This window comes from Seriola lalandi, unplaced genomic scaffold, assembly GCF_002814215.2.
Source record: "Seriola lalandi dorsalis isolate HSWRI2012SDOR001 ecotype SW California unplaced genomic scaffold, Sedor1 jcf7180002049946, whole genome shotgun sequence".
In the NCBI taxonomy this organism is placed as follows: domain Eukaryota; kingdom Metazoa; phylum Chordata; class Actinopteri; order Carangiformes; family Carangidae; genus Seriola; species Seriola lalandi.
In genome coordinates, this window is record NW_019520499.1 from 83,470 (window position 1) to 110,670 (window position 27,201).

The 27,201-nt window shown below is 40.1% G+C and overlaps 2 protein-coding genes across 5 annotated transcripts; both read left to right on the top strand.

Annotated features, from left to right (window-relative positions):
- The first annotated feature begins 942 nt into the window (after window positions 1-942).
- LOC111649088 (uncharacterized) lies at window positions 943-9,005 on the top strand. The gene is made up of 13 exons (XM_023398835.2): window positions 943-1,052; window positions 1,222-1,457; window positions 1,818-2,053; window positions 2,231-2,341; window positions 2,455-5,397; window positions 5,783-5,921; window positions 6,112-6,217; window positions 6,541-6,697; window positions 6,848-6,940; window positions 7,073-7,159; window positions 7,515-7,656; window positions 8,060-8,151; window positions 8,314-9,005. The coding sequence occupies exons 1-13, from the start codon at window positions 973-975 to the stop codon at window positions 8,368-8,370; spliced, it is 4,479 nt and encodes a 1,492-aa protein (XP_023254603.2). The 5' UTR covers window positions 943-972; the 3' UTR covers window positions 8,371-9,005.
- A 6,652-nt stretch (window positions 9,006-15,657) lies between these two features.
- kcnj12b (potassium inwardly rectifying channel subfamily J member 12b) lies at window positions 15,658-24,427 on the top strand. Of its 4 annotated transcripts, none has more exons than XM_023398819.2 (3): window positions 15,658-16,306; window positions 19,169-20,554; window positions 20,632-24,427. In XM_023398819.2, the coding sequence occupies exons 2-3, from the start codon at window positions 19,312-19,314 to the stop codon at window positions 20,682-20,684; spliced, it is 1,296 nt and encodes a 431-aa protein (XP_023254587.1). In that variant the 5' UTR covers window positions 15,658-16,306; window positions 19,169-19,311; the 3' UTR covers window positions 20,685-24,427. The 4 variants fall into 4 exon arrangements, with proteins under 4 accessions (XP_023254587.1, XP_087027982.1, XP_023254588.1 ...); XM_023398820.2 differs by having other exon boundaries at window positions 15,662-16,306; window positions 22,444-24,427; XM_023398821.2 differs by having other exon boundaries at window positions 15,663-16,306; window positions 19,169-20,529.
- The last annotated feature ends 2,774 nt before the right edge of the window (window positions 24,428-27,201 follow it).

Below are 27,201 nucleotides of genomic sequence, written 5' to 3' on the forward strand. Positions count from 1 at the left end.
ATATGTGGCAGGTGTGACAAGGCATCATTAATCACAAAAACATACAGGAAATTGCCCTGATTTTTAATTACGCGTGATAGAGGCAGTCATAAATTCGATGTACCCACATATTAATGGCTCATTAAATGTTTAGAGCAATAACATAAAGTTATTTAGCTGCTACACAGGCGGGTAGGCCAAATAGTGTGTGGCAGTGTCTAACCAATTAGAGTCAAGCATCCCTTTTGGTTGAAGCTGCTGGTTGGTGCGAAAGTTCATCTGCATCCTCACAGTGTAAGTTTTCTACCATGGATGTCTGCAGTCTGCATGGACTTTTTGGTGAGACATTTCATTTGAGGCTACTGTGGACCTGGATTAACTTTGTGGTAGCAAATAAGTTGTGGTCTGGTTTTATTTTTTGCATTGAGGCTGTAACAAAATGGACAAGGTTGATTTTGGTGTGTGTTACTTTGGTCTTTAATGTAGTAAAGTCTTAAATATAGTCTCTGTGTTTCATGACCTGCTGTAGCTTTGCTGGAAGCATGTTGTTGCTTCATGGGCTTGTCCATGTTGAAGGAGTAATGTCCTCTTCCATGTAGTAACAGTTCATTTATAATGGTACCTTAAATGTTCTTTGCAAAAACCCCTATACATACGCTTCTTTGTTTAGTTAATTAGTTATCTGAATTATCTGAATTTCATTTGATCTCAAGGCAAAGATTCTTACTTGCTGAAATCCTCAATCATGGCTCATGTCATGTTCTTCACTGCTGTTACATTACATGATGATCCATAAATCTCCACATGGCAGTTATTGTCTTCTTTTGCCTGCTCAGTGTTTGATGGGAAAAAAGTTGAAGGAATTCTTGACACAAAATTTGATCTGATTCCCCCTTACAATAACCAAAGCCAACAGATCTTTCATTGTAAGGTGTAATACTGAACAATATTTCTTCTCCACAGACCAGAGATGGTGTGCACACACTGTGTGCGATGACCTCTGGGATGAAACGCAACTGGGTCCAAGCAGTGTTGAAGAATGTGAGACCCAGTCTTACACCTGATGTCGGAAGGTAGATAGAGTTTTATTTCTAAAGGTGCTCCATGATCGGTATCAGACTTGTAGATGGGATCTGCCTTTAGGACTTGATTTTGTTGAGCTTTTACATCATGATGTACCGAAACTCCTTAGAAGTGTAAATAAGTATTTTACAAATTATCCCTCTTCTGTATTCCACACAGCTCCCTTTCACAGCAGAAGGAATCAGCAGATTCAGAGTCGGCTGAGGTCGGTGACAGGGCAGAGGACTCACATCAACAGCAGAGAGAACATGAGTCGAGACCGCAGATGGAAAAAGAGCAGAGATCTGCTGATGGAAACTCTGCTCTGTCTCCCATCAGTCCTCTGCACCAGGTGGAGGAAGGCGACAGTGCTTCCTGTCATCAGCGTCCGCTTCTTGTTGCAACCACACAAACTGGTGAGTTATTGAACAGAATTGAGAATTGAAAGAAATAAGAAATAGTATTTTTTTCTTAAAGGTGCAAATGGAAAATTTATATAGATTCCTACTGTTTAGGGCCGCCAGCTATATTTTGATATATTATTCAGAAATATGATTTCACTTTGAAATTACTATTATTATACATTGCATTACATTCAGTCAGTGAGTTCTGGATGTAAGTGAGTTATCTACTGAAATCCACAATGTATTTGTGAATGTAAAATACTGTTTTGAATGGTTCTTGACATAGGGGGAGAAATACATAACAACATGTTGTTTCAATACATGTTTTAATTGCGCTAAATTTATCATTACGTATGGCCTTCTGTGCCTCAGGTGTGATGAATGCATCATCGTGTGCTGAAGGAGCTGGAAGTCACAGCTCTACCTCCACAGCGGTGCCGTCAAGTGAGGAACATTCAAACATGGGGAGTGAAATCGAGCAGAATTGTCAGGAACTTAAAACCACACCCCAGAGTGAGGAGCAGCAAGTATCAATAAACACCCGTGAGTGCACGAAAGACAAGGAAACACCGTTGTGTGAGCAGCAAACTGGACAACTTGTCAAAGAGGTAAGACTTTGTGTGTGTGTGTGTGTGTGTGTGTGTGTGTGTGTGTGTCACAATCAGGAAATAACAAGAAACTCAAGAGAACTGTAAGAATCCGAAGTCCAAAAATGTATTTGGGGGTTTAATAAATGAAAGGTGAATGCATGTTTGGAGTGACAGTTTGTTACCATTTATCCACAGCTGGAACAAACACAGAAGGAACTGTCTCGACTCCAGCAGCTAAACAGGAATCTGCAGGATGAACTACAACATGAGAGAGAGAGTCATTCAGGAGAAAGGGTTCGTCCACAGGTAGAAGATGCTCTAAAATATGGATATTCAATATTTTTAGTAGTGATGAAAGTATGATTTCCCAGTTTGTCCTAATTAAAAGATTTAAATTAAAGCTCACTGTTGTCCTGTAGAAGGATCGTCTTTCAAACTCTTCGGATCAAGCTTTGGCTTTACAGCGACTGCAGAAGATAAACCATGACCTCCGCATTGAGCTGGAGGCACAGAGGAGGAGTCAGGAGGAGGCCAGAGAAGCTGAACTACGACGAAGAGTAGATCTCTTAGCACAGCAAGCTCAGTTACTGGTCACAGGCGATGCCACAGCGCTCGCACAAGCTCATCTGGAGCAAGACCGACGGCGGTTTCATGAGCAGCAGATGGAGTTGGAGCATTGTGTGTCCTCCCTGAAGTCTCAGCTCAGCACCAGTGAGGAGCAGAGGAAGGAGGCTGAGTCCCGCTTGACGCAGCTGCAGCAGGAGTTGCAGAGTTATCACAGTATCCAGCAGGAGGCCGATCGCTTGCAGAAACATCTCCACGAGGTGAAAACTCAACTTTGTGCAAACGAGGACGCACAGGCCCAAAAAGAGGCTCGCCTGCAGAAACACCTCCTGCTCCTTCAAGCAAGTCAGGACAGAGAACGGAGGAGCTTGGCTGCCAGTCTGGCCCAGGCTGAGCAACGCTCACAAGACCTTCAGGAGAGACTGGACAGGGCTGAGCAGCAGGTAGAGAGCCTGAATAAGACTCAGACCTGGTCCAGGGAAATTGAAGAGGCTCAACAGCAGCTTCAAGAGGAGCTAGCACGAACAATATCTGCTGTAGAGAAACTTCAAGAAGAAAGAGAGCAGCTGGACCGCCGCTGTCAAGAGCTGCAGAACCAGTTATCGGAGGCGGACAGCGAGGTGAGCAGGCTGCAGAGCCGCTTGAAAACAGAAGAGACACACTACTACAATCTTGAGCACTCATACGAGAGCGTTTGTGAGGAACTGCAGATGGCTTTGGGGAAGGTGCAGCAAAAGGAGACTGAAACACAGGAGATACGAGAAGGCTACGAGAGACTCCTCGACAGGAAGGAGCAAGAGCTGAGTGAAGTTTTGTTGAAGATGGAGGTCTTGGGTAATAGCTTGGAGGAGACGGAAGTGAAGCTGAATGAAATGCTGAAAGTTTGCAACTGTGCCTCTTCTCAGCTGAGGGTTGAGTCATCAGAGCCCGCTCAGCATAATGACAGACAACAGCAGACAACTGAGCCTTTCACCGTAAACGACAGCAGTTCAAAGGCAAGAGACAGTGGCCAGTTGTCCAACAGCCCAAATACCATAGATGCTGTCGAGGTAAATGGCAACCACCCTCATGAACATGCAAGGAACAGGTCTCGCTCGATTGACCTGTCGTACCAGTACATTGTCACTGCGGGAGACGATCCAGAAAGGTTTATGTCTGTGATCCAGTTACTTGAGACTAAGCTTTACGTGACAGAGGAGAAGCTAAGAGACATCACGCAAAGACTGGAGGAACACGAGAGCCACATCAGCTGCCAGGACCCCCACCTTTGCTCCCAGCTGACTCAGAGCCGAGCCACCACCCAGCACCTCAGTCTGCTGCTTCACAGTCAGGCCAAGCAGAGCCAGCGCTTCGCCCAGGAGACAGAGAGCCGCTGCAGGATGTTGGCTGGCAGGTTCCAGGTTGCTCTGAACATCATACAAGCCTGCAGGGAGAGGCTTCAAGCCACTCCCATTAATATCGCACACTTTGAGAAGCAACTTGCCAGCGTTGCCGCCTGTCTTCAGCAAGGACAGAGAGGTGCAGAGAAGCAACAGCATGAAGCACATAATGCCAGCAAAGGAGAGGACAAAATCCTCAATGACGAGCCATTAGCTGGAGCTGATAGCAGCGTTTGTGCTAAAAGTAAACTCACTAATACGTTACCCTCAGAGGATGACATGGCAAGTGTAAGGATGTGTTTAATGAGGGAACTTTTTGTAGTAGAAAAAATGCTCTCCGTCCTTCAGAGTCAACGCGGCATTGGCCAACTCTCCCTAGTACCAAGAGAAGATGAAGGGGATGTTGCACACAGGTACAAAAGCATAATCTCCCAAAGAATAGCCTTAAAAACAGAGAGAAGGACTCTGTGTGGGAAAGCAGAATGTGACAGTGATGCACCTTTGGAAGGCGCCATCGGTAGAGTCTGCGCTGAAGCTGAGCTCATTTACGCTGCCTTAAAATTTCAGCAGCAATATGAAGAGGAGCAGAAAAAGAAGGGTCTGGCAGATATCAATCCCCCAGAGTTGGCTCCTTATGAGGAGCAAGTGAAGGCAGAGGGCAGAGGTGTAGATGAAGCCACAAAACCCGTTGAAGAAGACGAGACTGATGACAACAAGATGGAGGCCGAGAAAGAACCGGAATGGTTAGAAAGACTTATATCTCGGCTGCAAAGAAGGGTCAAGTTCTTAAACCAGCTCTGCCAGGAGATCTCTGATGGACCAGTCAGTGAGTGCAGTGTGGACTGTAGCAGGGAAAATAATTCAGCAGTAGACATGAAGTGGATGCAGGAGCAGGCAAAGTTGATTTATTTGTCAAACAGGTTGCACTTGGATTTAGAGCAGGAGTTGCAGCAAAGCGAGATGTTACAGAACAAACTACAGGCTTTGTGCAAAGAACAAGAAATCAATTTAATGGATGAGCAGGAGGTCTTTAATCACACCTTATGTCAGCTTCAGGAGGACAACAGCGTGTTAAGACAAGAACTAGAGCGTGCTGAGCAAAAGATAATATCTGCAGACGCTGAGAACCAGAGGCTCCTGGAAGACATACAGAAAATTGAGGATTATCATGAGGAACGGAGGCAAAAACTAGAGACAAAGTTTCAAGAGAAGATAAGAGAACTACAGCAGATCCATGAAGGGGAGATGAAACACTTGCATGGTTACTACACCAAAGAGAAACAGACCAAAACCTGCACAGAGGCACCTGCTTCCACTGACAGTACGTCCTCCACCGCACGAGACCAGGCTGTGGTGGAGAGAAGTGGTGATGAAGCGGCAGTGAGGGAGGCTTACCACAACGATCGTGAAAAATTCGAGGTATCAAAGACCTTTTTCCTATTTCCAATTTCTTTTTTCAGATGCTTTAAGTAGTGTGATTGTATAGTTTGCTCTTCTTTGTTGGTGCACATTTGTAAAACTATTTAAGTTTATTCATGTGTATTTATTCAATATAGTATTTTGATTAAAATACTGACTAATAAACATATTTTTTGTGTGTGTATAAAGATATACAAAAGGTATAATAAATTTTATTTAATTAATTTTTTTTTTGGGCATGGGGGGTGGGGTTGGGGGGTCCTTATCCAGTTTGAGGTTCTAAGGACAGAGGTTGTTGTATACTGTACCGGTTGGACTATATAAATAAAATTAAATTTGACTTGATATACATTAATGAAGAACCATTTTCTAAATTTCAAAACAGGATCATGGTTTCAGTGCTATGGAGGACATGCACAGGAAGCTGATAGGAGATCTACAGCAGCAGCATCAGACGGAGGTGGCCGCACTTCTGAAGGAGAAAGACCAGCTGCTGCAGAAAGAGACGGCCGCCACAGTAGCAGGTAAAAGTTGTTCAGCGAGAAACTTTGCAAAAATAATTGCACTGTAGAGCCATTAAGTCAATTAATAACTACATTTCATTATCTTTATTTCTGTGATGGGGACATTTCATTTCTACAAGCTTCTACTGTTTTAAATTGATTGACAAACAATGGGTTATAGTTCTGAATGAGTTTCATTTTTTTTTTACAGCAATTGTAGCAATGAGGAGAACCCACAGACAGGAGCTGGAGAAAAGCAGACAGTCTCAGCACATCAGGGAGGGTGCTGACATCACACAACTGCACATGGAGTATGAGTGAGTAACTACTAATCCTTTACTATTGTTTCTTTTGTCCTTACGCTTAAGAGCTACGTATGTCTGAATCACTGCAGCAGTTATTGTCGGGCTGTTGTTTTTGATTTCTTTAGATTGTGTGTATGTACTTTATATAACAAACTGGTAACTCAGTGTAGATGTTGTGTGTGTACACTCACAGTATTTCCATCATGCATTGCAACCAAGTTTTTTTACTTGCTATTTTAACCAAATATTTACCACTTCTTCCTAGTACAGTTTCTTACAAAATGTTGCTCACCTCGCTGTACAATATCCCCTGTGCTTCTGCTTTGCCACTGCAGGAAGGAGATCCAGTTATTGCACAAGGAGCTGGAGGTGCTGTCGGTTCAGCACACTCAGAAATGCCTGGAAAACTCTCATCTGAGCCAGGAGCTGCAGGATGAAAGGACATCTTTGATGCAGTACCAAAAAGAAAACCAGGAGCTGAAAAAGACGCAGGTTTAAACATTTTCCCCCTCACAAAGGTTTCTCAGACAGTGTAGCTGAATATTCCTTATTTGGACTGACTTAACAGTTAGATAGTATAAACACTGTGCGTGTGTTATTTCTAAAGTCATTTGTAAAATGTATCTCCTGTTATCCTTTAAGAGAGAGACAGATGAAATGTCTCAGCTACACTTCTCGCTAAACGGGAACCAGTCACATGTGGCTGCACAAACAAATGACTTCTATGAGATGGAAGTAAGTATCTGGAAAACAGAGAGTTACACTCTCGTCTCTGTCCCACATCTCATTAAAGTCTCTCTGCTAAACATTTCTGATAAGAAAGTAGTGATAAGTGGTGTTCACACTGTATTGATGTACCTGCTACAGGTGATTCTGAGGGCGAGGGAGGCAGAAATGCAGTTTCTCAGACAGGAGGCTCGTTCCCTCAGGGAGGAGTTGAAGATTGCTCGAATGGTACAGAAATCTCTTTGAACCTCTGGGGATCTTGCTGGATTATGAATCAGATGTTTGATTGTAGAAAATCTTCTGCATTATGATCCACTTTTATAGAAACAAGTGGACGATTATCAATAAAACAACAACAAAACAGGAAAAAATGTGTCATCATCAACAAACATCTCCTTTGATTTAATATTTACCTGAAGACTGAAGCATATGAACAAGCAATAAAGCATAAAACCATGTGATGAAATTAACTTGACTAAGGCAGCGGCATAAAATTATACAAATGATCATATAATTTACTGTATGTAATGGATGCCATTGTAAACTTACAAATCCAAACATGTTATTTCTATGTGTGTAACAGGACAAAATATATGCCCAGAACAAGCTGAAGACCCTCTATAAGAACAGCCACGATGAATCCCATCATGATGTCAACAAAATCAGTGAAGGTTTCAAGTCCGCCACTTGGTCTCCAGGCAGAGATGCTTCAGGACAGAACCTCAGTGAGACACTTTTTACTTTGTGAACATTATAAGATGAAGTAATAACTAGCTGAGATTTCTACTCACACACATATTTACGTGTTTAACAATTTTCTCAGTTGTTTGGGGAATAATGCTGCCTATTGTCTGACGTCTTTTCTCAGCACATGAGTGATGATGAAACGAATGTTTAGATCCACCTTCAGGGAATAATTTGATATTTTGGGAAATAAGCTAATTTGCTCTCTTACTGAGAGTTAGATGAAAGGATTGATACCACTTTCTTGTCTGTACAGTTAACAAGAAGCCACAGCCAGCAGCCGATAAGGATAGGTTAGCATAAAAACTGGATCTTTCCCAGAATGTCGCACTACACCTTTAATTCCCTCCCGCTCTGTTTTTACTACACGCTTTGTCTTCTCAGGCGACTCCATGACAAACACGAGTAGTGCTGCTTTTCTGAAGAAAACAGAGAAATCCTCCCTCACGCGTCAGATCAGAGGCGTGAGATCAAAGGTAAAAAGTTGCTGCTGTCTATTGATCAATGCAGAATGTTTCCCTTATATAAACCATGTTAAGCCTTTTTAAACCCTTACCACACAGTTAAGTGTTTCAGCCATACTAACCACTCCTACCTTTATCTCCCATCTTTTTTTTTTAAATGTGTTTTGCTTGCAGAGTTTGAAAGAAGGCCTTTCTGTCCAAGAAAGAATGAAGTTGTTTGAGTCTTTCTGATCCGAAGAAGATGTGACACAGTGACACTGCTGCTTGGTCAGTGCACTTTAAAGACAGAACTCTTTTTACTGTATAAAAAGGTGTGTGTGTGTGTGTGTGTGTGTGTGTGTTAGAGAGAGAGAGAGAGAGAGAGAGAGAGAGAGAGAGAGAGAGAGAGAAGCAGCATCAGGACACCACTAGAGGGAGCAACAAACACTGGCTTTTTTAGATGAACATTTCTAAAGGTTTGTCACTCTGCAACGTAACAGAGTCATCACAACGAAATTATATTCATATGTTCACAGTGCATTGCACAGTGTATATATATATATATACACACACACACTGCCTGTGTTTTCATTAAAAGATAACTCATTGTGTTGCATCAGTTGTATATTAACATGTTGTACCACTAGATGTAGCAAAAAACATTTACTCTCGTTTCTGTTGCTGCAAACAAAAGCCCTCATGGAGATGTTTTATGACCAAAATATAAAATAAGGACTTTTATTAAAAGAGTTTTAGGAAGGTTACTAATTTTTTTTTTTTTTAACAGTAAATTAAAAATATTAGTCATAATGTATGTAGGTTTTGTATTCTGGCATCTTTCAGTCATGTAAACAGACAATAAAGTATTTGCATATTTGTAAACCAAATACCAGAACACACTGTTTATGTTTCCCTGTTGCCATCTGACAATATCTGATTGTGAGAAAGTAAGTAAGTAAATAACTGTCTGTGAAGCTGGAACATAACAGTCAGCAGAGGCTGTTATGTGGAATGTAAATGGCACATTAATGGCTTATTGTCAGTAGCATGCTGTAAAGATGAACAATCTTTATTGTCTCAGTAGAGACTTGTTTTCACAGCCAGTACATGTCCTACACAGAAACATACAATAACATATTGATATACACAATGTATGAAATCTTCATATGGTTACATCTAAACATATACATTCATGTCTCTATGGTCCTCATCACTGGATATGATGCCACATGTGTTAAAAAATACTACGCATTCACAATATAACACCTGATGTGAGGCAGTTATTAAATTATTAGTTTTTATTAATGATTAAACAAATAGAAAAAAAAATTACAATTATGATAACTCCAATATGTCATGAACACAGCATCAGTATGAGTAAGATTTGCCTCCTGAAGAGGCCACGTGGTTTATATGGAGATCTATGTTATCTGTCTTTGTTAAGGACACAGCTCATGGGGTATCCACAGGAAATTATGAAGGATATCATGAACTGTTTTATTTCATCATGAATATACCAAACTCATAACATCAAAAAATACTGTGCTGCCACCTCATACAGTAAAATGAAGTTTTCAGTCTGAGCACACAGAGCTGCTGTAGATAGTCAGAGCACATCACGTGTGTTGTTGGTGCTGCTTTAGTGAACATGCGCTGACAGTGTGTGACACAGTGTGAACCTGAGACGCTCAGGAGCACAGCAGCAAATGAGGAAGCTGGTACAGGAAAACACTGATGTCTGCTCTCACGTGGGACACACACTGTTCATTGGCGGAGCATCAAATCTGCACCAAGCCTGCAAAAGCAACACACTTCAGCAGGGTCTCCAACTTCAACCAACTGTCACAGAGAAGGAGAAGAGCCAGATAAGTCCTTGAGATCCCAAACAGTTTGCAATAACCTCTGATTGAATGTCTGATTATTTATCATTGCCTCTGTCTTTTATGAATATACTGTTATAATGTCCCTCACATTACTGAGAGGTGTGCTTCTCTTCTCCCAGATAACCCTTCAAGCTTAATATGTGTAAACCTAGAATTATGTAGAGCGCTACAGACAGTGTGTTTTCTCTCCTCGCTCTAATTTAGTCTTTTTTAACTTTATCCTATGGAAACAGACTCTTAACAATAAATCTCTACGTCTCCAGAGATCTGGTCACTGTGTAAATTATAAATCACTGCTCCTAGTGTCCTTGCAGAGGACCTACACTCGGTGTTGCTCTGTTCCTTGGAGTCACACTCCAAAACAGGAATATGGCACCTCATTAAAACCCAACACTCATCTTGCCTTTCCTGTGACTACTGCGTGTGAAACTCCGATCGTGTGAGCCAACACTTTGAAAGAGCAAAGCTGACTCTTAATGTTATCCATCATGGATATAATTCTGCTCCTTTGAGGTTTGCACCTGGCTCACTGTGACAGTTGAAACATAAACACCCGTTCTTCTCCAAAAATCGACTATTACATGAGACAGGTGAGACTTTTCATCCTCAGTCATGAAAGTAAAGTGACAAGTGAAGTTCATACCCTTCAAAGTTCAAAGTTGGTCACAGACAGAATAAAATAATCATGTGCATGAAGGGTTGGAAATGGTAGTTTACAAAATAATCTAACTCAAAGTCCACTTACTCGCTTTGGAAGTACTGAAGCTTTCATCTGCTAGTGAATACTATAAAAATGTGGTTGAAAGCTCTGGGAAAACAATGAGAAACAATAAAATGATTAACCAGTAAATATTTTGATAATGGAGTCAAAATGTCGAACATCCTTTTGTAGAGGAACGATTAATCAATTCATCAAATAAATAAATAAAAAAATATGTAGGTAGATTCATTGATGATGAAAATATCATGTTCACTCTTGTATCTCAGAAATACCAAGAAATCCATTGTCTTTTTTAAATGTATTTGACAGTGTAACCTCAGTGGGTATACTACACCGATGGTTGACCAAGTAACTGAAGTTAACTGAAATATGGCAGAATAAACAGAATAAATGAAATGATTTTCATTGGAACAATATAAACCTGTCTCAGTTTGTTTCTGCATCCCTTTGTGTGTGATGCAGTGTATGTGTGTTTGTGCGTATGTGCACCTGCAGGGTTTGTTCTGAGTCGAGCTGCCCCACAAACGCTCCCGGTCCTCATGACTGATCAGCGGATGATGTAAAAACACCAGCGCACAGGTGCACCTGCTCTGGCTGTAAAAATAAGTGGCCCATTTAGTCATGCAAAGATCAATTACAGCAACCAGCAGTGGAGCAGCTCTGATCAGCGAGCGCAGCCCGCTTCCTCGATGATCCACTTCAGACATGTTTACACTGCAGCCGACAGAACCACAACTCTGGCAGGACCACAGCACAGGTCTGGGTTTCAGTTTTCAAATCACTGTCACCAGCAAGGAGCTGCAGACGACTTTTTTTTCTTTCTTTTAGTTTGATTTGGATCACAATGTTACAAAATCAGGTCCAGAGGCGTGTGACCTACATGCAACTTGTTCGCTCCAACTCATATTTGTCAGTGTTTCCATGACAATGGATGAATCCTGCGTTGTTCATCTGAGACAAATATAAATTTGGCACCAACATCAATTTGGCAACAACAGCCTCGGCATGGAGGATGATGAAGATGATGATGAAGATGAGGCATTTGGGGAAGCACTTTAACACAGTCAGCCCTTGTATGAGCTGAAAGTAAAATGTGTCAGCAACCAGGAAAGCGGTTAGTGCAAGAACAGATATGAAGATGTGAAGCGTATTCCTATATATTGTCATCTTGAAAAGCCATAACCAATCATTCTATATAAATAGCTTAATGGGAACAACAACAACCTGCTGATACAACTTAATAACACTGAAGATATTATATATCTTGTAACTGCTTTTTAAAGTTTATGTTTATGATTTTTTTTCTCTTTTTTCTACAGTCAGCTGGACGCAGATCTGTTAACAACTGAAAACCTTGTATAGACAGACTTTTCACAAGGATCAGACCACGTTGTTAAACTTTTTCTCTGGATTATTATAGAGAGCTAAACATTGTTTGTGATGGAAAAAGAAAAAAACATAACAAGAAAAACACAAATTTCTTGTTTTTCTTGTGGAAAACATAAAAGTTTCATTAACGTTTATTAATCGCCTGACAGTAAGAGGGACCTGGATTCAACCTCCAGTATTTAATGTGTGGAGCTAACATGGCCTCCCTGTGTTATTTCACAAGGTGAGAGCACTTCATCACTGTGAGGCAGGATGTTGATTAGGCTGCTCTGGAGCATATTCCCTAACTGGAGCAGGGTGGTTGGTGAACAGCTCCCTGAAAAAAAATCCCTGTGTCTTGTGTATGTGCAGCATTTCTTTTTGTCTGGTGGGTGCACAACGCCTCTCTTCCCCACTCACAGGTTGTTTTTATCGGTGTTGGCTGCCAACACAGACTCTCTACTGTATCTGCAGCCTATGTGTTTGTTCTCTGTCTTCCTTGATCACGGCTGTGTAACACAGGCCTGCAACCATTTTTTTTTGAGGTTCTGGCAGCGAAGTTCATTTTATTCCAAAAATGGAAGATTTTTTTTTTGCTGTTATTATAAACAAATTTAATCCATAGAAGTTGAAAAAACTCCCTGGGCCACTGTAACATAATGTGGTAGCCCTTTACATTATGTTGCATTGACCCAAGGTAATACTGGGTAAGTAGTATAATAATATAACATAAGATAACATAAGATAACATAAGATAACATAACATAACATAACATAACATAACATAACATAACATAAGATAACATAACATAACATAACATAACATAATCAGTCATATCTGTCTGACAACAGGGTAATATAAATGCAAAACCTGTTACTGGAGGTAATAATAGATGGGGTATGCTTTGATGATGACGCATGTTTTCATAAAGGTCACATCATTAAAACATCTTCACACTCACATTAAAATGACAAAAAAATCTTTCTACACTGGTATTTCCTACCTGGAAACATGGTTAGTTTCAGTTCAATTATCAGCCCTGATTTGTTGGATGTGGACATCATCAGTGAGTCAGTATGTAAGACATACTCTACTAGAGAAGAGATAAGAGACCAGAAATGTTCCCTCCAGCTTAAAGGGAAAAAAATGGTTACAAGTTCCAAGCGCTTGCACAAAGATTTTTTATTATTATTATGGTACTACCAGGTTGAAGCCAATAACACAAGAGGTAATTTAAAAACTCAACAGAAGATAAAAAGGTAGGCTAAGGTAGGCTGTGCTATAGAGCCACAGAGATACAGAGCTACAGCTACAGCTATGTGCTGTAGATGTAAAAAATAGAACAATGACCCAAACCTGCAGAAACACACCGTGAGCATGAGCAGCAGGAGTGCTGGTGAGAGTGGACCAAACAGACGGTTACACAGTTGTATAATTGGAGTACCTGCCATGCTCCTAATCCTGAGTGTCCTGCCAGAACCAGTTACGCTCATGTCTAACTGAGCTTTGAGTAAACATCCTGTGCTCTGACTGGTGTCTCCTGTACCACACAGGGATGACCATAGTGTGACATAATACTTGTAATGAATCAGGAGAGTGTGTGCTGACAGTCTGAAAGATGATCGAACGCTGTAGCTTGGGTCCTGAGTGTGGTCAAGCCTGGCCCAGTTTGTCCTGCCGCAGTGAGGCGGCCTTTAAATAACTCGCTGGGTACGACGTATCGGCCGGGCTCTGGGCTCTCTCTCTGTCCCGATAGCACACTTCACATCCCCATCTGGTCTGCCATCTCCTAACTGAACCCATAACCCATTTACAGGCCTGACATCACAGTAACAGTACAGTAAAGCTATAACACACACACATTCACTCATAAACACACAAATCACATTACAGCTTAAGGTTTGAAATGTGTTTTATAAAAAGGTTTATCGTTTAATGACAGTTACAGCCTAATGTTACATTCAATACATTTTCAGCTAAAGATTTTACTCAGCGATTATTGTCTTTGTCTTTGAAAAAAAAAACTATTATAAAGTCATTCCTAACAAATATGACCATTTAGTGTGAAAGAGTAATCTGAAGTGTGATGTCTTGTCCTCACAAATCCTTATGGTAGATGGATTTTTAGTATGCACCAAACACACTGTACGTTTCATGTCTTACATGCATTATCTGTTCTTGTACACTCGGTACATCTACAGATCCAACAGCGCTAACACTTGCAAAGGTCAAATATTATTTCTATTATAATTAGAAAACGAATACTCAGACTACCATGGCTTAGCTTCCTTGGAGGCCGTGATATTGCAGTGTCACACACACCTTCCACCCATGTTTCTGCTCTGTGATGGCCTCCGGTGAATCTGGGTCAGGACAGTTCTGTCTTGTGAAACTCACAAAAGAAATTCAAACTCCTGAGCAAAGCAGTGTGGTGGTGTTCTTTTTGTTTTTTTTTCTTTTAAAGATGTGTTTTTGGGAATAACTTGACTCCTACAATAACATAGAAATAGTGAGTGGTAATGTCAGTCTGTCCCAAGCTTTGGTTAGTTAAATATAAATTAAATATCTCTCACTTTAGGAATTACACTTTTTCTCAACTATGATAGTGGCACAGATGTCGCACAGACATTTATGTTCTCCAGAGGATGAATCTTAGTGATGTTAGTAATCCTCTGACTGTTCCTCAAGCACCACCATGAGGTTGACGTTTTTGTTTTTGAATGAAATATCTCGACATCTACCAGATGGATTGCCATGTAATTTGTTACAGATATTCATGGTGACCAGATAATTCATCTTTGGTGAGCCCCTGACTTTTTTCATCCAGCTCCACCAACAGTCTATATTTCCACTTATTCTGTGAAATATCTCAACATCTAGATGGATTGGCACAAAATTTGGCACAGACAATAATGATTCCCAGTTTATGACCAAATACCTGCAAAACTAATGACATCACAAAGGCAAACCTGCACCTACGCGTAGTCTCACAGGGCTGTTAGCAGGGATCTAGACCCTTGTTTTTACTATTAATCAAGCCGCTCTTTGGCCCCGTGATACACAAGAAATTCATTGATTTCCTCCTTCATCCAGGCATGCTCACACACACATCAGACAAATGAGTGATGTTCTACAAGAAACTGCCTACATGGGCTTTTCATTATCTGGTGTGTTCAACAGGAGCTGCTTCGCTTTCTGAATGAGTCAAAATGGAGACCATACCACCCACTCTGTGATCTGTTTGGTTTTGGTCAGAAAATAAAGACAACATTACAGACAACATAGGAATAGAAATTAGAAGTTTAAAGTATTGGTCTACGCATCCAGTAGATGTCTTGCCTATTTTTTAAAAATAATACAGACTAAGAATTGCTTTATAAGACTGAACCCATAGTCAAACCCAGAGAAATCTATTTAACAAATACGTTCTGGTCACTGTTTATGTTCTGGTCCGTCCACTATCACATCAGTCTTGAATAAACCAGTTGGTTCTTTCAACTCTGAGCATTGCTGACCAGCGCTGGTGCAACACTTGGTAGGGGAAGAGCACATAGTCTCCAAATGCCAAGTATCTACAGTGACACTGTGAAAGGGAGGGGGAGGACGAGAGCTGAGCAGTGAGCAATAGTTCACTAGATGTGGGAAACAGAGTGGGATCTGCAGCAGAACAAGATCAGATAGCAGATATACTAAGAAAGTGTGAGACATGGAAGAAGAGAGACTGTTGACTGCCCATGACTCTAAAATGAGCTGTGAGGAATTGATTTTTTGATTGGATTGGACCCTACAGGCCATGTGAACCCTCTATACAGTTCATTTGGGATAGCTGTGATCAAGTCATTGTGCTATTTCGAGGGTCAAAATTATGACTTCGGTGATTCACTAAAGTCATTTTCTAATTTCTGGTCTGTTTCTGATCAACTGGATATCAATCGAGCTGTTACTCTGAAGGACTTGACAGTTGGAGTGAATGTAATGCTCTCCTCGCTGAGTGGAGAAAGAGACGTGTTAAAACTAGGAGACACCGACATGAAGGTACTCTGTGACCATTTACTTTTGTGCCTCAGGAGGATAGAGTGGTTCTACCCATAACAGATGAGAAGCGTTAAAGGAAGCCTGAGGAGAAACATGCAGTGGTTTGGCTAGTGGACTGGGAAGATCTGGAAGAAAAGGAACGCTGGGAATCAGCATTTATCGGAAGCACTTGCACACAAGGTAAGCTGCTTGTCATTTTAGAGAGACAGACTATCCATATATTACTGTAGTCAACACCGTAGACTTAGACTTAACTTCCATAGACAGTGACTATTGAACTGTCTCTTATTTGTTCAGCTCAAATATATCTTCAGTGAGAGCAGTGACAAACATCAGCAGAGAAATAGACTCATCCCTGCTCCGGCGTTAAGATCCCAGCTTGGCAGGCAGAGTGTGGCTCCTGAGAGGGCTGAGGAGCAGCCGCACAGAATATTAGATATGAATATCTTATGGACACACAACATACTGCTTCCTAGCAACTACAGCATTTAGAAACAAACACACATGGCCATACACAAAAAAATCTCAAAATCTGTTGTTTTCAATTATTGTCATCCTACAGTCTTTATTCTAAACTCTTACAATTCAGGCTTTTGGGTCGGAAACAATGAATATGACATGCCATGCATGTTGAAACTGCACAGAAAGTGTAAATTCATCATATACTATTTGTATATGCAGATAGTATACCGTGTATATAGGCTGTATATACAGGTTATTAATGTCTGTCTATTCATAGCTATAGAGTATCCATGGTGGGGACACCTGCACAGCAGCAGCCTTTCTGACCCCATTTGGAGGTTTTATTAAAGATGAAATCCCAGTTGATTTACACCTCTACACTCTTAAAGCCCTGATATACATTATTTACAGTATGTTTTCTGAGATGAGTGTAGCCGACCAATGTTGTCATCCTACAGTGTTCTCAGATATCCGAACAGAATAACAGTATAATCAAAATCAATCTCTGTACAATTATCTACAAGTAAAGAGCCCACTTTCAGCCAGTTGCTGACCAACATGTCACCTTCTGCTGACCTGCAGCTGAAGTGGTTCCCTCTGGGTCCCCTGAGTCCACAGTGTGATGGTGGGGCAGGGTCTATTTTATGACTTGAAATGAGTGAAGTTCCATTCAGAGGAAACTGCAGCCAGTGTCAGGAAATTAGTCCTACAATAATTTAGATAATAATCCTGCACAGTTGAACCTCAACGTTTCTTATAACCTATGATATGACAGAAATTTCAGTCAGTTCAGAAGACACAGGAACAACTTCTTCTGCAGTATCTTTTACGTGCTAACTTTGGCACTAATACAGGTCTATGGCATTGTATTGCTAGCCATGCTTGTGATGTGGCTCTGTGTATGGCAATGCTGGCCTGTCAGTCGGTCATCCACCAGACCATGATATCTGTGGTCCAGACTGTAATATCTCAATAGCTACTAAACAGATTGCCATGAAATTTTTCCGTCCGCAGGATGAATCCTACAGACTTTGGTGATCCTCTCACTTCACCACCAGCAGGTTGACATTTTTGGGTCTTAGTGAAATGTACGGACAACTATTAGATCCAGTATATTTGTTACCGATATGATCGATAATGATCCGAAAGATTTTGTCGATCCCTAGACTTTAAATAAAACATCTAAACAGCTATTGGATGGATTGTCATGAAATTCAGTTCTGTGTTCTGCGCTCAGGATGAATTGCAATAACTTTGGTGATTCCTCAAATTGTAGATTCATTTTCAAGACTGTTTTAGGTGTAATGTCACTTTAGGGAGTTTACACATTCATTATGCAAAATTTAATATCATACCTCTTCTTGCTAGAATTTTTTAAAGCTCTTGCTTATTACACATAATACTGCTGCTGGCACTATCAATACAGGCTTCACAGGCATTTATAGAAACAAAGTGGTTGTCAACCAATTTAGTGGGAAATTATATGGAAGACATTGTAATGACTTTTATTTCTTACTCAACATGAGGTAGAAATAACAGCCCTCTATGCTGGGTGTGCTGGAGGCAGCATTTGGGACAGATCAGGATACGGTTTCCTCTTTTTCAAAACCTTTTTTCCATGAATGTGCCTGAAGTGATCCCATCGATTGCTCCCATCAAACCATTTGTATCTGTGGCTGATAACCAGTGTTGTGCCCCGTCTTTTTCTGCCCGTATTATTTTCCAATTCAGTCACAGGGGAATCACACAGCCTCATCACTGTACTCCAGTGACTCTAATAGTTGTGCCAGCTGGAAGAAACAGAAGATACGTCACATAAAATGGCAGGGCATTGGATTAGCTGGCTATTTCTGTACCTTGTTGATCAGAGAAATATGTATCTTATATACCAGTGTTGCCGGTAGAGGCAGGGAAGAAAGAGAGGCAAGACAGAAAATCAAACATGTGCTTTGAAATGAAATGCAGTGTCACTAGTATCACCAAGGTTTCAAAATAGAAAATCTGTATAATTATAGTACAGTATCATTTTACAACTTCCATGTTTGTCTTAATATGTGCAGTATAAATGAATCTAAACAGCAGATTATTGTAAATTATATTCATCATTGACATATTGAGAGGAAAAGCAATCAATAGATTCATTACTAAACCAACAGTGAAAAACAATTCAGTGAAAACAAAACATGCTTTGGCTCGGCAAGCTTTGTAAACCAACAAGGTCCTAAAACTAGCAGGGATTAGAGAAGATATTTTTAGGCAGCTGCATCAAAAATATCAAAAATCTGTGAGTAAAACTGAAAATACGGAAGAGAGAAAAATGATTTGATCTCATGCTTTGACAAGTGAACATGATGTTATATAATGATAATGAGAATTTACCATCCACTGAGTCCAGACACTGCTACACACTGTTAATGAATTATAGGGAAGGTGTTAAATAAAACTATGACTGATTATCACTGTGTGATTATCTTATGCTGAAACAGAGGACATTATATTTATCTACTTTTCAAAAACTGTAGTGTTGATAGATGATTCACAATATCATGTATTAATATTTCCCTTGTGCTTCCTCTATAGATAACAACGGTTGTGCCTCACCTCTCAGTTCCAGTTGACACTGAGTCTGTGTTGGACGGAGCGGTGGACTTCCTGTGAGCCAGATCAATTTTGTATGAGCTGGGCTGAAAGTGTGAAGCTACGTGGCTGTGCCCCACTGAGGCATGAGTGTGGGAAGGGCCCACCACCACAGCTTCATATCCTGTGAAGAAGAAGGCCTGAGATTAAGTACCATGCCTGCTGTGGGCAGCTTTGGAAATGGCAAGATTCACACGAGACGCAAATACCGTGGGCGGTTTGTCACCAAGACTGGCCAATGCAACATACATTTCTCAAACATGGATGAGAAGTCACAGCGGTACATATCTGACATTTTCACAACTTGTGTGGACATCCGCTGGCGATACATGTTCCTACTGTTCAGCCTGGTGTTTGTGGTGTCCTGGTTAACATTTGGCTTGGCATTCTGGGTCATTGGCCTCCTACACGGTGACATGGACCATTCCGGAGAGGATGGCAGTTTTGTTCCTTGTGTCACTCAGGTCAACACCTTTGTGGCAGCTTTCCTGTTCTCCATAGAGACCCAGACAACCATTGGGTACGGTGCCCGCTGTGTGACAGAGGAATGCCCGGCTGCTGTCTTCATGGTGGTCTTTCAATCCATCATGGGCTGCATCATCGATGCCTTTATGATTGGTGCTATCATGGCAAAGATGGCGAGGCCCAAAAAGCGTGCACAGACTCTACTGTTCAGCCACAACGCAGTCATCGCCTTGCGTGATGGGAAGCTGTGCCTCATGTTTCGGGTTGCTAATCTAAGGAAGAGCCATATTGTGGAAGCTCATGTGCGTGCCCAGCTCGTCAAGCACCGTTACACGGAGGAAGGCGAGTATATCCCCCTGGATCAGATTGACATGAACGTGGGCTATGACAAAGGCACAGACCGCCTGTTCCTGGTTGCTCCCCTTACTGTCATACATGAGATTGATGAAGAAAGTCCACTTTTTGGCATCAGTAAGCAAGATCTGGAAACATCTGACTTTGAGATAGTAATTATACTTGAAGGGCTGGTGGAGGCCACAGCTATGACGACACAGGCACGGAGCTCTTACCTGTCCACGGAGATCTTGTGGGGTCATCGTTTTGAGCCTGTCATCTTCGAGGAGAAGAGTCAGTACAGGATAGATTATGCCTACTTTCACAAAACATTTGAAGTACCATCCACCCCTAGATGCAGTGCCAAGGAAATGGAGGAGAGAAAATTCCCAGCTTCCGGTGCCAACTCCTTCTGCTATGAGAATGAGCTAGCCTTCATCAGCAGGGATGAGGAGGATGAGGGAGATGTAGAGAAAGAGGAAGACAGGAAGTGGTCATCAGAGCTGGTGAATGAGCCAACCACTCCTAGAGGTGAGCAAATGTCCTCCTGTAGAGAATCAGAGATTTAACCTTTGGCTGTTGCTTCTTTTGCTTTTGTTTGAATGCAGAGCAATGCAGGTGTCATTTGAAGAGCCCTATGACTGTCACTCTACTGACATGAGGACACCACTGAAGACATTACTGCTGCAAGTGGAGGACCAGCAGTACCGATCTCTATCATACAAGCAAGACTGAAACTCGTCACGTTTCTCTCTGGATGAACTTTTTTGCTTCCCTGAAATGGTTACTGAGCTTTATCCAATGCAAACAAAAACTGTCACATTTCAATTTTCACATCCTAGAAATAAAACTGCATGACAATAGCATAGTTTTGTATGAATATTTTGAGAAATGTTTGATAATTTTGATGGGACTGTCTGTATGTGCTGTTCACAGTCCTGAAGCATACAGTCTAAAACTAAGTGTTGAGTGAAATTGACACTTTGCAGATGACAATTAGAAAACTAAACCATAGGAATATTTCTACGGACTCACCTGGTACAAACAGACGTGCAACTGTGGATTTTGATCTTATGATATAACTCATATCAAAAATAAGAATCTTCCACGTTATACAATATCAGTGGATGACTTGGTTAGTTGGCATACATGCAACCGATGGTACGTGTACAGTATGGATTACATGTAACTATGGGAGACACATGAAAGGGTAGAATAATAAACATCCATCATAAAACAGGCAAACATTTATGCATATTAGCAAGGAGAAATATCAATCACTGTCTTTACATTTCACTCATTGGGAAACATTTGACCTGAGCAGATGTTGAGTTCGTCATTTCTTTCTTAATATTTAACTAGAGACTTCACGGCTGGAGAGAAAGCAGATCGAATTTATCCGTTCGCAAAGCCCAGGCTTATCTGTTTGTTACTATGTCTGTCATACTTTCCGTTGCTTAGCAAATAATGCAGTTTACTACGATAACAGATGCAGATTTATCACTTGAGGTTTTTGCTAGTTTCCAAATAAGCGATCCTTGATTTCAGACTGTGGTAGTGAAAAGCAGTTGCTAATAATTTCTAGCCCACAAACCTCGATTTGTTTGCTATGGTAGTAATAATTCTTAGCTTCATAAGTTGGTTGAAAAGGCCATGTCCTGCTGACTTTTAAAGTTTGAAGCTGACTCATGTTAAAAGTAGAAAACGAGTCTTCAACATCTACTTGTTGCCACATACATGATATTGTGCTAAAAGACTGAGGTCTAAGCTAAAAGGACTGAAGCTAAAAGGTCCCAGGCAAAAAGTTATAATCCTCACCAGTTGATGATCAAATATGGAAATAAAGAAACAACAGTGTTATTGCAATGTAGAGATTGTTAATCCTAATATTATAACTATGATAAGGAAAAATGTCAAATATGATTAACATAACCCTGTTTAGCGTAGCTTTGTTTCGCTTAGCTTACAGACAACATGCAAGACAGAGGCTAGATTCATGCTTTATTTTTTCATATTTTCAAATAGTACTGTATTTTTCACTTTTAACATTAAAAGAGAAAAGGCTTTTAACAGCAGGATTAGTGTTAACTATCTCAGGTAATGTTGGGTGGGGTTGCTGCAGTGTAAACTAACCCAAATCCAATAAAGGGCAGGACAGGGCCATATTAGCCTTCAGTCTGACATGGTAGCATCCAGGACTGGCTTCCACAGAGCAAGGAAATTGGCCTACTGATGTTAGTTGTGAACATGGCTGTTGTAATTTTTTTTAATGCTGCTGGCTTTGGAAGTGACGCTGGGCTAGGTCATCACAGTAGGTAAAGCTAGCAAGTCATGCTAATGTTTGCAGCTTATTTTTGAGATGACAAACACACTGGTTAATCCATTCCTTACACTCTTGCGCTTGTATTTTTCTTTTTCAGAGTAACAGTTGAAGAGATCCAAAGCTTGAGAGGCCTGCTAATTGCTACCACTGATTGCACAATTACTGGTCAGTCAAAGCGATTAGCGAACGATCAACTGAAATTGATTTCAGTTCATCTCAGATGCAGTATGTGTTCTAAACAGAAAATCATAACTGTACACTAATGTTGTGCAGCAGGTCAAAAAGCCATCATCATGGCCTGTGTGATTCAAAACATACAAAAGGAAATAACCAAAGACAAATAACACCTCAAAGTTCAGCCCTGTCTGTAACCCCAGGACATAAAAACACACCAAGAACAGGATAGTTTTACTCTAAACTGTCACATATTGGTAATCAAAGACTTGACTCATAAATTCGGCGGGCCCCAAAAGGCAGTAAAAGAGTCTAATTAAAGTCGTCTGCAGTGAAACTGTGTCACACGCATGACCTATGGGAGACAAAGTGGAGTAATATCATATCACATCAATGCCCTATATTGAATTAAAAGGCCAAATCCAGAAAATCTAATGGGAAGCCCTGACACACAACACCTAATACAGTACTGAGGATATACTGTATACCATATCTTTTGAAAGTTGATATAAAGCCAACACATTAATGACTCTCTAATGTTTTAGATGAACATGGGACATATGTTTTGGTACATTTATATGGTCGGTAATCACTTGTGCAAACTAGGTATTTCTGTGAACATAAGATCAAGAGGTTTTAAGAAGCTCTGACTCAGATTTAGATGCCGTAGTGTCATGATAATGTCATCATAGATATATCAGATAATACACTTCATCTCATGGTATCTCAAAGTAAAACATGTAACAGATTATTTAAAATGTATTTGAAGAAGCAAGAAGTGAGTTTGAAGAGTAGGTATGTCACAATGATAAAAAAAATAATGAATATCCTGACCTTGAGAAAATTTGTTGGTATATTATTAAAGTGAATCAATGTGAAAAAGCGCAGCAGGCATTCAGCAAACATTTGCTTAATTGTAATCATGTGTTTCATACAGACATACTCAGCTTCGAGGGAGGCCCTTGAGTGTCCTAGTTTCCCTCTGACCTGCTCATGTTGTGGCGGATCATACACATGGCAACAAATAACACAATTAATTTTCTGCTTGGTAAAATTACTGGCCTCCAAAAAGCCTGGGATAGATGCACTTTATTATTATTATTATTATTATTATTATTATTATTATTATTATTATATTAATTTGGTTCTAGTATTGAGTCCATTGATGTTATTTTTACCAGTTTATGTTGTTTTTCTATGCCCTTGCATTGGCGTTGTTTTCTTTCGTTCATTCTTTCTTTCGTTCGTTCTTTCTTTCTCTCTTTCTTTCTTTCTTTCTTTCTTTCTTTCTTTCTTTCTTTCTTTCTTTCTTTCTTTCTATTATTATTCATAGGACAAGTAACGATGATATAAGGTCAGACTGTATACCACTGTTTCACTTGTCCTGGGTGAGATGAATTAGTTTCCCCTCCAATAAAAGCTCCATGTGGGTTAACTTATACACCTGAATGCCATTTCAGCAAATCTCAACACATTTGTATTTATATCTTGCTGAGTTGTGCTGAAAATATCAGAATAGGCTTGTTCCAGAAAACAAATGATGGTTCAACTGCCCTTTGCACCAAGAGCAGGGCCAAGGACGTCCTGCATGTATAGTGCGAAGGAAGAACTCTATTATTGTAAATAAACAGTTATATAGTGTTAATATCATATGTTCCTCGAGCAAAGCAAGAAAGTGGAAATACTCTCCTGGCTTGACTGACTGAAACAACATCTACTGAACTGAATGACTTTGACCTCTTCTTGCTGTCTTCCACTAAAAGCATTTGAAGCAATCTTGACTCTAAGTTGCACCACACTTTCTCCATGCAGGATTTAGTTTGTTGTGTGAGACAACACTTTATAAATTGAAAGACAAATAAAAGCAAATCTCCTGTTGATTTCCACAATAAAATATATTTCACAAAGCCAACTGTTTTCTTTTTCCTTCATGGCAGGCAGACACTAAGTACAGGGATCATTTTACAGTAAACATCTACTGAATGCATTTGTTATGGAGTTATAACAAATCAGCGCAGCGCCGAGGGAAAGTGGGAGCAAGCTGTTTGACAAACAGAGAGGAATGGACTGTAATTTATGGCTGTGATTAGGTGGGACGGGATCTGGTTGGGGTCAGAGGTGTATTCTTTCACTCTTATGCAACCATACAGGCACGTCTTTGCAAATGTACACACAAGACTTGGCAGTCCCACGTGATTTCACTGCCCAGTAACCTTGAACACTGGAAGAGAGATCACATGCACACAAGCACACGCACAACCACAGAAACTTAACTCAGAACTTAGAATAGCTTTGGTAAATATTGTCAGAAATCAGTGTGGGCTAACTGTTTGTGTAACATGATACTAAATTTAATTTATATCAGCTGACAGTTTTTTGTTTTTTTTTTAATTTAAAAATAGATAAAGTTTTACACTTAGTAACAGGCCGGGATATTTACTGTAAAATTATCAGTAGTATAACAGGTTGTTTTCACTCTCTTTAACTGTCTTTCAAACGCTTAATCAAAGGTTCTACTGATAAGTAGAAATTCCTGTAAAACTGTAAAAATTACAAAGTAGTATTGTGTCTTTGCGTTGGTGGGATGTCTATCCAAGCTTAATGCTATCTAGATCTAGTTTAATTCAATTACCATTTAATTTATGACCCGTCAGCTAAAGAGCTAACGAGTGGGTGTGCGAGTTATCCTGGCAACAACAAGTCTGTCACAGTGACATTTTAGTAGAATGAACTGTTCTCCCCTTTCATGCTTTTAATTTTCAGGATTTTATCTTAGTGCCAAATAAATGTATAAATTCTTACTTTAAAAGTGCTGTTTCCTCTGTGCTGTGCGATGGAAGGAGCACTGAGAATAAACTGGGAAGCTTCCCACCCACTCTGCAGTGTTGGAGGATGAGAAGCCGTGGAGGGTCAGTCTTCCATCATGCAGAGTGGGTTGTTGAGAGGCAAATACAGCCTTAATTGCAGCGGCTCTATTCTTTGTTGGTTTCCCACAGCTGCCAGAAGGAGGTGGAGGGTGGAAAAAAAAGTAACATGATGCAACAGCTGCACTTCCTTTCCTCGAGCCATAACAGATATTTAGACCTAGATGTTTTCTGCCGTTGACTCGTGCATCTCCAAAGTCTCATCTTCTCTACCTTGATGAAGACTGATCTCACTGGAGTTTGAAAATTGTTAGATTAAACCCAAGATTTCTGTCTGCCAAGATGTCTCTCTGCCCACACAGAAGAATCTAATTTAATGTTGTTATGAAAACAAACTTCAGTAAATGTATTCTTTTTGTGTGTGTGGGCATTTGGTTCTGTAGGTCAAATCTAGGTCAAATGGTCTCTCAAAAAACAAACCCCAAAAGCTCCCAAAACAAAGTCTTCTTCGCTGGTTACCTGCTGTAATAAAAGATGAAAGCTGCAGACAAAAATATGTCTTTCTGGAGCAGTTTTAATACACCTCATCTGCATGTTCTGCTGTGGTGAATTATCGTCATAGATAAACTGAGAAAATCTGTATTGTTATCAGTTGATTTGTTTCTTATGGGAATATAACCACCCATTAAGGCAAGGAACGATGTAAAGAGTTTGTTGTCACAATCAGTCATTGTCTTGGGAAGTGAGCATTCATGTTGAAAATGGTGGGAAATGTTCCTTTAATCTTGCCCTCTTTGGTCTGGGGGATATGAAATCTAATCAGGACAGAACAAGTCAAGGAAACCAATCTTAGCATCTTCACTCTTCCACTCTTTCCACAGCAAAATCAGATAGCTGAGACAGTCTCATGTTATTGTTTTGATGGGTGTAGACAGCTTAAAGGTTGGAGAAGTGAACTTGTGAATGGAAGATCCCTGGTAGGAAAAACCCGCCCTGACTAGGAAAGACTGAGAGCGGAAACTGGTTTTAGAATCAGGGTGGATTAGACTGTAATTGAAACTATATTGTCTGGCTGCCCTAAGTGAACCTGTGTAATGGAGTCTGTGAGAATTTTTCATTACTTTAAAAAGAAATTTGAAAAATGAAAGTACAGAGAAATGTCTGTTTGTACTTTACTTTAACTCTGTTATTTCACTTTTACATACATTATATTAACATTTAATAAATAGTTAAAACACTATAATGTAGTTATAACCTGATATAAGGAAATATTAAGTGTTAATTAGTGCATTTGTCAATAATTAATATTAAAAACATGAACTAGTGTATAAACAATTAATAAAAACACAGTACAAAATTGCTTTAATCATATTTAATGATGTATGATTACTCACGTGCTGCTATATATTATGAACATATAGTGCTCACAAGGGCCATTTTTCTAAAACTTGAGTAGGATTTTTATTTTTCTTATTACTTCTTCTACAACTGATCATATTACTATATGCTACTATACTATACTATACTATACTAATATACTACTATACTATATCATTTGTTATTTGTTACAGATGATTCACATAAGACGTTGACAAATGCATTTAAAAACGCATAAAATGTCCTTATTGGCTTAAATTTTCTTACAACATTTCATTCACTTGCAGTATAAATAATAATAGTTAAAGTATTTATTTGTTTATATATATTGTTAAATGTTGCATTTTCCTCTATTATTTAGACAGCCAAACTAATAATGCTTTAAGCAGGCAGTGTAATGTATCCCCTTTCTCTGCTGTGTCTGCACACTGTGAGGATGT